At 41.7% G+C, this 13,242-nt stretch overlaps 1 protein-coding gene across 1 annotated transcript in view; it reads left to right on the forward strand.

Moving 5' to 3' along the window:
- Positions 1-13,242, forward strand: part of LOC141904475 (uncharacterized) — a 50,122-nt gene that overhangs the window by 30,635 nt on the left and 6,245 nt on the right. Inside the window, exons 19-23 of the mRNA XM_074793065.1 lie at positions 1,156-1,295; positions 5,626-5,703; positions 8,168-8,262; positions 9,724-9,849; positions 10,368-10,445. Coding sequence (XP_074649166.1) covers positions 1,156-1,295; positions 5,626-5,703; positions 8,168-8,262; positions 9,724-9,849; positions 10,368-10,445 — 517 coding nt within the window. The remainder of the gene's footprint in view (positions 1-1,155; positions 1,296-5,625; positions 5,704-8,167; positions 8,263-9,723; positions 9,850-10,367; positions 10,446-13,242) is intronic.

The following is a 13,242-nucleotide window of genomic DNA, read 5'->3' on the forward strand; positions in this document are numbered from 1 at the left end:
ACCCTTTGGCATGTAAGCGGCATGTAAGCGGCATGTATGGTTTTGACCGAGGTCTAGGGGCCTCTCCTGAAAATTTTAAGAATTTGCGAGATGCGATATCCTGGCTTGACCTAGAATTTGGACAATTGGAAAGAAATGAATATGCTACATCTTCATATATCCTTGCCCCAACTAGAAGAATTTTAGGAGCTTAAAGATCGCATCCCGCTCAAAAAACTCGAATCCCGCGGGGGTTTGTCTGAAACCTCCCAATCCCTTTGGCTATGCCCTATACATCCTGATGTAACTCGGACATAAAAAGCTGTTCCAATCTTCCTTATGATTGATGATATGAATTGTAGTTTCTGAGTACCGGTAGCTTGAATATGTATTGTAGATGTAATAGGTATATAGTCGGCTCAGATTTCACTTGTCAATTCAGATTACGGCGTATTGCGTTGTATTATCGGGCCGACGTATTATGATAATAATTTCCTGTATATTCGCTGATAATTTCTATTGCTATGCTGTAACTACGAAACGAGAACGGTCTATAAATATTTTCCATTCTCTCGTATATATGTTTGTGTACGTGTATATACGTACCTCCTGCGTGTATAAATACATATAGACGTCACATGGGTACCTCCTCGCCCGCCGCAGCCTGCTGGCTGTAGTATTTATTCCTATATGTACGATATACTACGTATTTTAGCTACAACCGGTAATTGATTTATCGGTGGCGGTGGTGGGAGGCGTTGAATGGTTGAGTGTGGGGGAGTGCGAACTGATCGATGTCACTAGTACCAACTCGTCGTATTAGTCACCGGCGTTCGTTCGCCTCCGGTCGAATCAGTCCTAAGAATAATGACTCGGTTTTCTACGTATTTCTGTTGTTTATTTTATACCGTTGCAGATAGATGTTTTGAAAAATTTGAAATGCTGGCTCCTAGTTTCATTAAATCGCGATACACGTCCACTTAACAATTCTCTGGTTTATTCATATTGTTATGAAAAATGTTTTACCTTTCGTACTTCTAGAATAATATTTTTGTTGTTAACTTCATTACTCTGTTTACCGATGATATGCCATGTAAATGTTAAGTTGTAATAAAGTAAATTTGAATTTGGTATACAATTTGATAATATATCCGTTGACGTTTTTTCGTTTTTCAGTTGGATAGATTCAAAGAGCCTCCGGCGTTTGGACCGATGTGCGATTTACTATGGTCAGATCCGTTAGAAGATTTTGGTAGTGAGAAAACACCGGAACATTTTACTCACAATAGTGTTAGAGGTTGTTCATATTTCTATAGGTAAGTGTGTAAAACGCGAGTAGAGTGGTGTATAGCTGTCGGGCTCGGCGCATTCGAACCTGATGCACAAGTGACTATAGCCGCTATTTGAACATATACTTTTTGCGAGTAGTTTTTACTCTTTTTAAGAATTCGACTACTTAACATCAAGGATATCAAAATACTCCCAAAAATCTGAATAATTTCTAGTTCATTTTCAGTTAAACTACTATTTTTGGTGTTAAATCATTCTCATTTTTGGTGCTACCTGCACACTCGGGCTTATGAATCGCGGTTACCCGCTGTGGCAAAGCCTCACGCTGGCGTCATGATCGAACCCCTGCCGAGGCAGGTTGGGCTGACTGAAATAATTGCCTAAGTCCGCGCTGCTAGTCTCACTAGCGGAAGGTGGATGAAAAAAAAAACGTTATTTCTCTACGAGGAGTATTTTTGCGAATTCTTGGTCGATCCGTTTAAGGCGTATGCTTCGTTCAGCTACGGTCGGGTTAAAAAGCTCGCGCGCGCTCACATCGCCTTCGGCTAGAAAAATACTCGATTCGATCGTAGCGCAATACTAGCGAAACAGCGTAGTGACACGGTAGTGGCCCCCGTGGCGCGTTTTTAGCAAATCAAATCGTGTTTGTTTAGCGTAATGACGTTTCGGTAAAACAGAAAAACAGATATTTCCCGTCTCGAATCGCGAAACCGTCGGTGAATGTACGAAGTAGTAAAATAGGAGACGAAACAAATTCGCCGTCGGTTTTTTCGCTGTTTCTCTTTCGACTCGAACTAAAATGTTTGGCTCGCGTTTATCCAAACCCACTACTTTACGATTCTATTATTGTTGTATTATTCAGGGAGGCCACTTACCCGGAAATCACAGAAATGTCCGGGAATTATTTTTCCTTAAATAAGCAATGATTTTTGTAAAATCAGAAAATAAGCGAAAGGTTCGGTTGTTGAGATTGCTAGATCGCGTGTAATATGGAACAGTTTTCGTCTTATGTTTTACGTATTTGACGACTGCGTTAATCGATCGGATTCTAAGCAGATCGAGTCCGGGAATACAACGCACGAAAGAGTGAGTCGAATAAAAGAGGTCGCCCTGTTATTGTTATAAGCTTTGATAACACATTGACATCGACACGATGTAAAAACTGAAAGGGGTCGCCGCGCTTTTTGAAGCGGCTTTCGGAAAAGGTTGCAAATGAAAACAGAAATGACAATGTCGCGATGAAATGCTAGAAAATTGCCGCTTGTTTCTCGTAGTGAAATCAATAAGAAACGAAGCCGGCGTTAATTATCAGTGAAGCACGGCTCGTGTTGTCAGTGATAATGATTTAAAAATCTATACGACATCGAGAGAAAGTACTTTGAGTGATTTGACATCGTGTGTTCTCGTCGTCGTTACAGCATCGTTACGGCATCGAGCTGTCGACGGAAACCGACGCGTTTTAATTTATTAGATTTATTAGGAAATATTCCGTAGTGATCGATAATTACATAACGTGGTGCGTTTCGAACGTCCATTCAAACAGACCCAGTTGTAAGACGAGAGAGAGAGATCGTCGCTGAGTTCGGCGTCGGATTTCCCCTAGATTTCCTAAATCCCTTATTGAATTAGTTTCGATTGAGAGAAAAATCCACGTATTCTAGGGTTAAGAACGCCGAGAAAAAAGATGGCGGATTTCACCAGTGGCTAAATGCGATACCGCTGGGCCGGGTTGTATAGAAAACCATTGGCGATCAATCCAAATGCAGAAAATATCGGCAAAAACCATAGGAAATGGTAGAGTACTACTCGGAAATATAAATTTTAGCTACAAAAATTGTAATTTTTTAGACTCGCTCCTACGCCACATTCAATCTGTTGATTAGAACATTCTTCATTTAGCTCGTTCCACTTTAGAATGGACCAGTCCATGAATGGACCCAGTGTTCCCACTTAGTGGAAAAACCAACTCTAAACTGTTGCAATCCATTTCAGAAACGAACCATTCCTCTGCGCATATCAATTACAGTGTTGCGTCTAACCGGACCGGTCATAACGGCTGAAACCGTGTGAATTATCCACAGAATTGATTCAGTCCATTCCGGATATGGAGCAAAGTAGAACGGACTAACTAGCAATAGTGAACGTGGCTGTGGAGCGTGGAATAGTAGTAATACTGCCTGGGAAAGGTTCAACTCTTTCCTCTAGATAGTAAAATTTCCCGATTAATTTATTCTCGGTCTTTTTGCGTCAATGTATTCATAGCTAAAGTAAGAAACTCCCTTAAATCGTTTTCGAGGTCGATCGTCATTAAAATCACAACTTGCGCTTTTAGCTTAGGAAATTTAATCGGAAAACGCAAATTGGATGAAGGTAAAATTTAGACGACTTTAGATGATTAGATTTTATGCGACTGTATTGAAACTTCCCGAGATATTGTTCTAGCGAATAATGATGATGATATCTATTATGATCGATTCGGACTGTTAAGTACTAACCGGGCTTAGACGCGGTATTATATAGATGGGAGGTAGGGATTATCCGAGAACTGAATGAACATTTATACGTCGCCAATGCGAATTGATTATTCATCTGTGTATATATGTATCGTCCTAGTCGGTGGTATGAGAGAGTGCTGGATAAACGCGGCAGATCGTAGATACTGTATGTCACGGTCTGTATGTCGCATTGTATGGCGCATTGTACGTCTCACTTAATGTTTCCCATGAGTACGTCGTCTATTCGTTATATAACAAAGCGACAGAAATGAAAATTATGGCGCTCGGCGATTAATTCTGAATTTTATGAGTCTTTGTTGTTGCCCGCAACAGGGGCGGGTTTAGACCGAATTTTAAAGTGCCTTTTTATTTTTTCTCTGTATCAAAATTTGCCGTTGTCACCACCTGAGATACACAGTAGATATTTTTCCTAAATATATAACCTATGTTTCTTGACTAAATGCCTCTCAGAAATGCCCAGAAAGCTCTAAAATGATAGTAAATTTCAAAAATTTTGCTGATATGCCTTTCCGCCCTAAATTAAGAATATATGCCCAACATGCCCCTGGATCCGCCCCTGCGCGATGACGCAAACTACTTGGAAAACCCGGAAAACTCAGTGAATTGGTAAAAGACATAAAAAATCAGGGAAATCGACAAATTTTGCATAAAAAAAATATCCTAGAAAACTCGATAATTTGGATAATGCTAATGACCACGGGCCAGTTGCTCAAAAGTTGCTTAAAAACAACCGGTGGATAAATACCATAGCAACATTGGATTTTCAATTGTCACCATGTCAACTTTATACGCTGGTTAACAGCAACCGGCCCTGTGTGTTTTGAAACCAAGATATACATTCATTCAGGGAATTTTCAGTAATCGCATGGAAAACTCGGGGGATTTCTAAATGGGTGAAAATTGTCAGCCCGGTTTTTGGAATGAACTTCTATCGAAAAATCTCTTTTCGATATAGCGCGCGAATACGGCGACGGCTGGAACTCTAGCGTGAAAACTTCGTTACAATAAACTTCAGGCAACCGTAAAATTTCATCATAGTTCGTTACATCTAGTGTACGAGGATATTACTGAAATTTCCTCATCACATTTACCGAGTTCATTATATTTCGCGCTATACCCAATTTGACAAATTCGGGTACTTCGGTCGACCTTCGCTCGTAGCATGATTGCAACGCTCTTGCCGTGTTATCATTTCATTTTACCGATGATTTTATTGCCGCGATCAAAAAGAGATGATTTGGCGGGGCCGAAATCGGTTCATGCTCGAGCCAAATTTGGCCCGTGTGGTATTAGGGATCGCGCTCACATGTAAACCACTCACTCGATACTAAACAATGATCAAACAAAGTGAAGTGGGTCATTTTGGGTACCAGGCGCAATTCATCATTTATCCCGTGCTAAAATTTGACTGAGGCCTGGTCCGACGTTTTTTGTTTGGCCCGGGCTTGCGTGATCGCGGTTTGATTATATTTATATATCTGAAGTTAATCTGAAGTTGTGGAGCGGTGTAGCCGAGTGGTTAGAGCGTTCGGCTCTGGAAAGCCAAGTCGTGGGTTCGAACCCCGTACATATTGCCGTAGTGTCCTCGGGCAAGACACTTATCCTCATTGCCTCTCTCCACCCAGGAGTAAAGATGACTCCTGAGCGCCTAGCAGCTGCTCGGATGTTACCTCTCCCCAGGGAGAGATGACTATTACATGGAATAGAGTTATAGGCTGGGGGTAATAAGACCAAGTTTGGAGCGCATTTGAACAGACTCTAGTTCGGATACCCGCGCTATATAAATGTCGATTATTATATTATTATAAGTTAATCATTGTTGTTGTTGTTGTTTTTTCAGCTATGCAGCCTGTTGTGATTTCTTACAACACAACAATCTACTCTCAATAATACGTGCCCACGAAGCACAGGATGCCGGGTAAGTATCGTTGCCAAACACACTCTCTCCTCTATGGTGGAAATGGCCTGTCATAATAAGTGATGTTATAGCGTCCGTAGAAGTGATACTAGCTACTTTTCTATTTTCCCGCTAATGCGCGAATAACCCCGTCGAACCAACTGTACGGCTACTTCGGGCCAATCCCTTTTTGTCGTGATAGCGAATTTATCGGTATTAGATCTTGATTCGACGGTCACGGAAAATCGTAGTTCGTTATGTGTGGTATTCGTCCAGAAATGATACACCGTGGCCACTGATCCGGAAAACGTCGAAAACTCAGAAAAATCTTGAAAAAATCGGGGGAAACTCGCGGAATATGAGAAATTTTGCCAAAAGTGAATGAATTGAAAACATTTTAAATCTCAAAATTTCTCCCGGGGGGGGGGGGGATTTGTAAATCGGCGCAAGACCTGTAAGAGGTGGATGAATTCAGCGCCGGTCGAGTGGTCTTCATTCGAGACAAGGTCGACTCTCGCCGGCTCACAGTAGGTCGTGCGTGGTTAGAGATCGGATGTAAGATGAAATCGCGTCACAGCAGCAGCAGCAGCAGCCGCAGCGGGTAATGACGGATTTCGCCTTAAGCAGCACTCAGGTCGCCCTACGACGCGACGCAACTGAAGACCACGAGTTGTAACCGCGCTCAGGTCGCTTACAACTAGAACTAGAAGCGACCGGCAGCAACGGGATTGAAACGTTCAACGCTAATCAGTGCGCGCTCAGGTCGCCCTACGACCGTCGCTGCAATGCGCGATTCAATTGATCATGTGATCTGTTCAAAATGGCGCCGCCCATGTTCAATTGATCATGTGATCTGTTCAAAATGACTATAGTACTTCCCTACAACGCGGAAATCAGTTGCAGTAGCGCTCAGGTCGACAAAAACGCTGTACAACTAGTGGTAGTCGCTGCGACGCGTTGCTGAAAGTTCAACATGTTCAACTCATAGCGACTGGCAGTTTTTGCGTCGCCGACCCGTCGCTGTCAGTTGTAGACGCGCTCAGGTCGCTGCGACTGGGAAAAAACCAGTCGCTGACGATCGCTGCCAGTTGCTCGAACCAGTCGCTTCTAGTTGTAGTTGCAGTTGTAAGGGCGACCTGAGTGCCCCATTACTGATGACGTCGCCGCTGTGAATGATGCAACTAATCGATTATTCCACCACAGCCTCACCAGCAGCAGCAGCAGCAGCAGCAGCAGCAGTACGGAGCAGCTGGTGAAAGCAGCGCGCGTACCGCTGTTAGATTGTCATCGTTAGTTCCGGTTCGATGTTTTTCGACTAATCATCGACGAACACTTGATTCGTCGTCGTTTAAAATCGCGAGCATTTCGTATCGATTTCGTCGCGTAGCGGGGGTCATTACACACGCGACGCGTCGAGAGGTGATGACTTCGAATACGAAAAAAAAACATTAACCCTTTATTTTCTAATCGCTGATTCTGCCGACTATCACCAAATTCTTCGATAGCTTTGGTATGATATTATTATCCCTAATACGGGCCTAAAATACCTACGTACGTATAATTTTGATGATTCCCGCCGTAATGAAGTAAAGTTGAAAGGGATGATTCAATTATTGCTTACGCAATCTTACGATAGATAGATTAAACAGTGGCAGATATATCTCACTCCGCACAGCGCGATATACACAGCGAGTAAACGCAAGACTGCGCGGATTTATTTAGACGACGTATTCTCTCTGTGAAGTAGAATGTCGTCAATATTGTCTCATGCGCTAATTCTGAAATTCAAACAATCTATTGAATGTTTGCTGAATGTTAGCTATGAGACCATCGAGCGAGCGAGCGCTATAGCAACAACGTGTGTATTCTCGCAATGATATTGCGTCGTACAGCGCCTGATGGCTCGATCTCGATGAGTGAGATTTTCGGAACGTAGAAAAATCGTAGACGTTTCGAGACGCTAGCTATATCATCGCTTTTGTTGAAAGTTTGAATTTGAGGTATATCTTAATCGGAAAGTGGCGCCCCCCTGAACTACGACGTCGACTCCGAAATCAATTCGAACGAAACTGAATTAATGAAGAAATGGAGTTAAACGTTTTCATGAAAGTTTAACGAAAAAGAATTACGACGCCTTAATCGATGAACTGAATTGATGAGAAAAATAAAATCGATTATGGAGTTAAAACGTTTTTGTGCAACTCATCCCTGATCCGTTTTACAAGAAACGTCCATTGAAAACTGGGTTAATTCCACCAATGTATGTAACTGATTTGACTGTAATTCATTTTTGGCGACGATAAGTAACCTAAAGTTTTAAGGCGTCCCGGGTTCACTCGGGTTCTCTTCGCACAGGTTGTCGCGACTAAATCAACAACAAAAAATGGCTGAATCTTTCTTGTGAAAGTAGCAATCTCGGTAAACCGTGAATTAACTCTCGGGGTTTCCCTGCGCTGATTGAGTTCTATTTTTATTCTATTTTCAGCTATCGAATGTACAGAAAAAGTCAATCGACGGGATTTCCATCTCTAATAACGATCTTTTCAGCGCCAAACTACTTGGATGTATACAATAACAAAGGTATTTGTTTTTGCGTTCGGCTCAGATAGGGGGCGCCGTAACAGCCCGCTGAAATTTCATTACTACCACAAAAAATCCGAAACAAGATACGTATATGTGATTTTCCGGCGAAATATAATTTCGTTCGTTAAGGTATCAGCTTTCGTTACGAGGCCCTGTGGCATTATGCTCGTCGGTAACCTAAAACCCTTGAATTAAATATAAATGCTTTAGGCTTCAGGAAAAACTTCATAGAATCAATTCGATCACTTGTAACCATTTAGTAGTTGTGTCTAGAGAGAATTTTTGAGTATCTTCGCGGTCACAGAAGCGAATAGGTCTAAACCCGGTCTCGACCACTGTGCGCGGGTCGCAGAATAACCACATATCGTCATATGTGAAATAATAATTTCAATGAATATATGGGTGTTGAATTTAGAAATCCTAGAGTTGAAAAAAAGACTATAAATCAGTGCGAGTATGAATTCTAGCTCCTAATGCATATGATCAAAAAAACATCTGTTTTTTTGAAATGATTGAATAGATGACAGCTCAGTGCAGGGCTCAGTGCAGGGCTCAGCTCTGACACTCGGCTCTTGTCATGCATAAAGAAGTGAAAAGTAATTTGACACATTTTTGCAAACATCTGTTATCAGTACGTCACATATGCGAGCTCAATTACTGACTGTCAACGACAAGTGGAAATTATGCTAATATGTCTGGTGTTTCACTACGGACGGGATGTTGGACCAGGGGGATGTCTGGTGTTTCACTACGGATGGGATGTTGGACCAGGGGGGTGTCTGGTGTTTCACTACGGATGGGATGTTGGACCAGGGGGATGTTTGGTGTTTCACTACGGATGGGATGTTGGACCAGGGGGGTGTCTGGTGTTTCACTACGGATGGGATGTTGGACTAGGGGGGTGTCTGGTGTTTCACTGCGGATGGGATGTTGGACCAGGGGGCTGTCTGGTGTTTCACTACGGATGGGATGTTGGACCAGGCGGTTGTTTGGTGTTTCACTACGGATGGGATGTTGGACCAGGGGGTTTGTCTGGTGTTTCACTACGGATGGGATGTTGGACCAGGGGGGTGTTTGGTGTTTTATTTGTTGATACTTCGCCACCAGCTCGTCGCAGCGAACGTTATTTGTTAATTGTAAAAACGCGGATCCAACCGTTTTCGCTTCGTGCTAAACACATCAACGTAATTAGCAAAGTCGTTTTGCCGTCGGGTGAATAACGAACGTTTCGAGGGCTTCACCGGTTGATCGTCGTTTGATAAACGTCTCTCAGGCGAACGCGTATATGACAGCAGTATAGGCGATACTGAATCAACCCTTTACGTTTCTAGTACAATAATGGCTAGATTTTAATAAAAAAAAGCGATAGAAATCAGACCTTGCGATTCCCGAAAATCTGACGGATTTTTTATTAATTATGACGTGACGATTAACGTTTTGTTCGATTCTGTTTTTCAGCTGCCATTTTGAAGTATGAAAATAATGTGATGAATATTCGGCAGTTTAACTGCTCTCCTCATCCGTACTGGTTGCCTAATTTCATGGACGTGTTCACGTGGTCTTTACCGTTCGTAGGAGAAAAAGGTACTTTTGAAATTAACACCGAGGTCACGTTTTACTAACGTCTTTAATCGTCACGCTGCCAGCGCAAACAAGTGCCTCATTTCTGAATCCTGGATCCAGTTGTGCAGTTGAAACGTTTGAAACGAACTATGTCAAACGTAACCGCTAATTGTGAAATTGGTTCCTGAGCTTTGTGTATTTCATATGTCGAGGATATGTGTTGGATAGTCCTGATTTATCAAGCTCTCTCCCTCTCCTTTCTCCCTCTCCTTTCTATTTTCCTCTCCTCTCTGCCTTTCATCTAGCTCCTCTACCTCTCACCCTCTCCTTTCACCATCCCCATCTCCCTTTCCTCTCACCCTCCCTCTCCCTTTCCTCTCACCCTCCCCATCTCCCTTTCCTCTCACCCTCTCCTTTCACCATCCCCATCTCCCTTTCCTCTCACCCTCCCTCTCCCTTTCCTCACTCCCTTTCCTCTCACCCCTTCCCCCTCTCTCTTACTGTCTGTGCTCACAATGTGTGATTTCTCTATTTTTCAGTCACGGAGATGTTAGTGAATGTACTCAACATATGTTCCGACGATGAATTGTTAACCGAAGGTGATGACAGTTTTGAAGGTCAGTATCCGAGCCGATCAAATATTGATGATATACTCCGTCAATTCTTCAGTATCGAGCAACCTTTGATTAGGTGTTTATCACTAAACATCTGTTTTTGCCGATTTGGCCCATTACTGAAGATGAATTTTAGAATTGTTTCTATCCACGTTGTGAGGTAATAGACCAATTTTATCCATTATCATAAACCTCAATCTAAAATTCGTTGAGTTTTTGCAACATCTACTACTATTTTGGGTAATTTCGGAACAATCCTTAAAATTATATATCATCATGGGAAAAAATTAGAAAAAATGGGGTTTTTAGACATTAGAAAAGTCGATCCCGACTGAAGCCTCGGTCGCTTAGAAATTGCATGAAAAAATCGAGCTTATTTTTTTCCCTCATGGCAAACCCTAAAAACATATGTTGTCAATTTCGTTTGTCATCCGCCGTCGTTTCTGAAAAGAAAACAACACCACGCTTGATGAATCTAGAATTCACGTCTCTTTCTAAAGAGAGAATCGTAGGGATATTATATGGTTTATTCGTTGATTGTTGATTATTGTGATTGGACCTCTGAACCGTCGTTGATATACTGTGTGTTTCATCTATTTGAGAATGGAACTCTTCTCTAAATGTCTTCTAAATTTCTGTTTGTCCCCTCGTATATTTATGCAGACAGTGGTCCAGGTACGTTCATTATTTTGGACGCTGCACTCCTCTTTCATTTTCATCCCAGCAGCATGCGTAACTTTTTGCTGTTGCATCTCTTTTCGTAATTTACATCTTTTCACGATATATTTCTTCCTCTTTTCCTTCTATTGATTAACGTTTCGAGATTTGATATTATAAGTTCGTCTTGCGTGCGCGTTAAAAGTTCGATTTTTAAAACGTCGAAAATACGCGCGATTCGTTGAAAATTGGCGACAGTTTCCGATCCAAATCCATGGCTCTTCGTCAATGTATATTGCATACGTACATAGTAGATTTTTCCAAACATGGAGGAGCCTCACCCTTAGCAGGAATGGGGTCAATACCAGCTCCCCATGTTTGGGACAATTTGCTAAGCATGCATGCGCATAGTACATTCGTAAATATCCATGGATTTGGAACGAGAGCTCTGATGAGTTTTCTACAAATTGCGTATTTTCGACCTTTATATATTAATCTAACTTTAATGTTTTGAGATTTGGTTTACGATGAGAGGCAATGCACAGAAATATGAATATTTATTCATTGGCGCAGGGGGGGGGGGGAGTTATATTATAGGTCTTGCATGGGTTAGTTGAATTTGATACGAAATTTGTTCTAGTCATTATTTTCTTTTCATATAAAATGATATACATGTAGATATCATTGAATTGCCCGAACCATTTGTGTCGGTGGCAAATTCGTTTACCCGAAGAATTACTTGCGGTGTTTTTTGGTTTACCTTTGTCAGCGATATGATGTTGGCATTGAGCCAATTCATGTAAAATCGCGGTACGTTTTTTTATGTGAGCATTTGTTTCATTGGTTCTCGGCTTAAAAGACGTATAATCGATGCGATTGAAGACATGGCGAACCTCCGTCGATGACATGGTCAACTGAGTTAAAATTCTACGAAAAACTGTTTTTGGCGGGAAAATTCTTAGCTCTCGCGTATAAAATTGCAATGACCTCGATTGGGGGGGGGCGTTGTCTCTACGAACAAATGGGATTGTTTTTTGGATATACGGGGAATTCCGGCGCTACTAAAATTATGGGAAAGCCGTAGAATGGTGTACGTTTCATTGGACTAGGTGCCGTATACGTGCCGATTTCAAATGCTCATTGCTGGTGAGGATGTAATTATTTCACTCATCTGCCATAGGTATTGTTTCATTTTAATACCCGGTGATTGTTTTGATTGACATTGAGGTGTAAGCGAATATTCACTTACACGAGGCCTCCACATGCACGCGGAGTGCTACACCACACACACACACACACAAGCTCGTACAGTACACTACGGTGATGCTGTAACGCGTGAACGTTTGATATGAAAATAGGCTGAATAATCATAGCAGAAGATGAGCGCTGTGTTTTCTGTTCGATAGAATTTGTAATAAATTGTAATTTCTTGTGACCTGAAAATACTAAGCAGCAAACTAAAAGGTCTGTCGAGGTCTGAATATTGTAGTGGTAAATTCCAGGACTTAAAACGATCTAATAGCCGATTTCTTCTGTACCACCGATATTTTAGCTTCCGTGGCCAACATTGGAAGAGGTTTTCAAGACCCAATATTCAGCCACCCTCTGATATGTGATGAATTTTAGGCCATCCCAAAATAATGGTCTGTTTGCCGTAACCCGACCAACCTGACTTCAGAGGTACCGAGTGAAAACTTTTTTCTAGGATTCATTGAAATAAATTTTATTTTTGATAAAAACAGCCGACCGACTATGAGCTACGTATGTTTGAATTCTAGTGTGCATGGTGTGAAAACATGCCTTGACATGTGGCCTAGTTTAAGTTTCCAGGAAACTGGCAGTGTTCCAATAAGCTGCCATTCATTCTAATAGTGACTAAAGTGACTGAATAGCTGGTAACGTGAAAGCGCGCACATATTCAATGTACCGTTTCATTTTTAAGACAGAGATGACGCTCTGGACGAAGTTATAATTTTAGAATAATTCTTGAAATCTACGCTATTAGACAAATTTCCTGTGCGCAACGTAGATGATTTTTTGCGATATTGTTTCCATGTAAAAAAGCCCAAAGGTGAAAAATTTGTTTTTTTTTTTGCCCAAAAATTTTGCAAAAAAAAAATTCTACCTACCTACCGACTCATCC

Source organism: Tubulanus polymorphus, chromosome 4 (genome assembly GCF_964204645.1).
Source record: "Tubulanus polymorphus chromosome 4, tnTubPoly1.2, whole genome shotgun sequence".
In the NCBI taxonomy this organism is placed as follows: domain Eukaryota; kingdom Metazoa; phylum Nemertea; class Palaeonemertea; order Tubulaniformes; family Tubulanidae; genus Tubulanus; species Tubulanus polymorphus.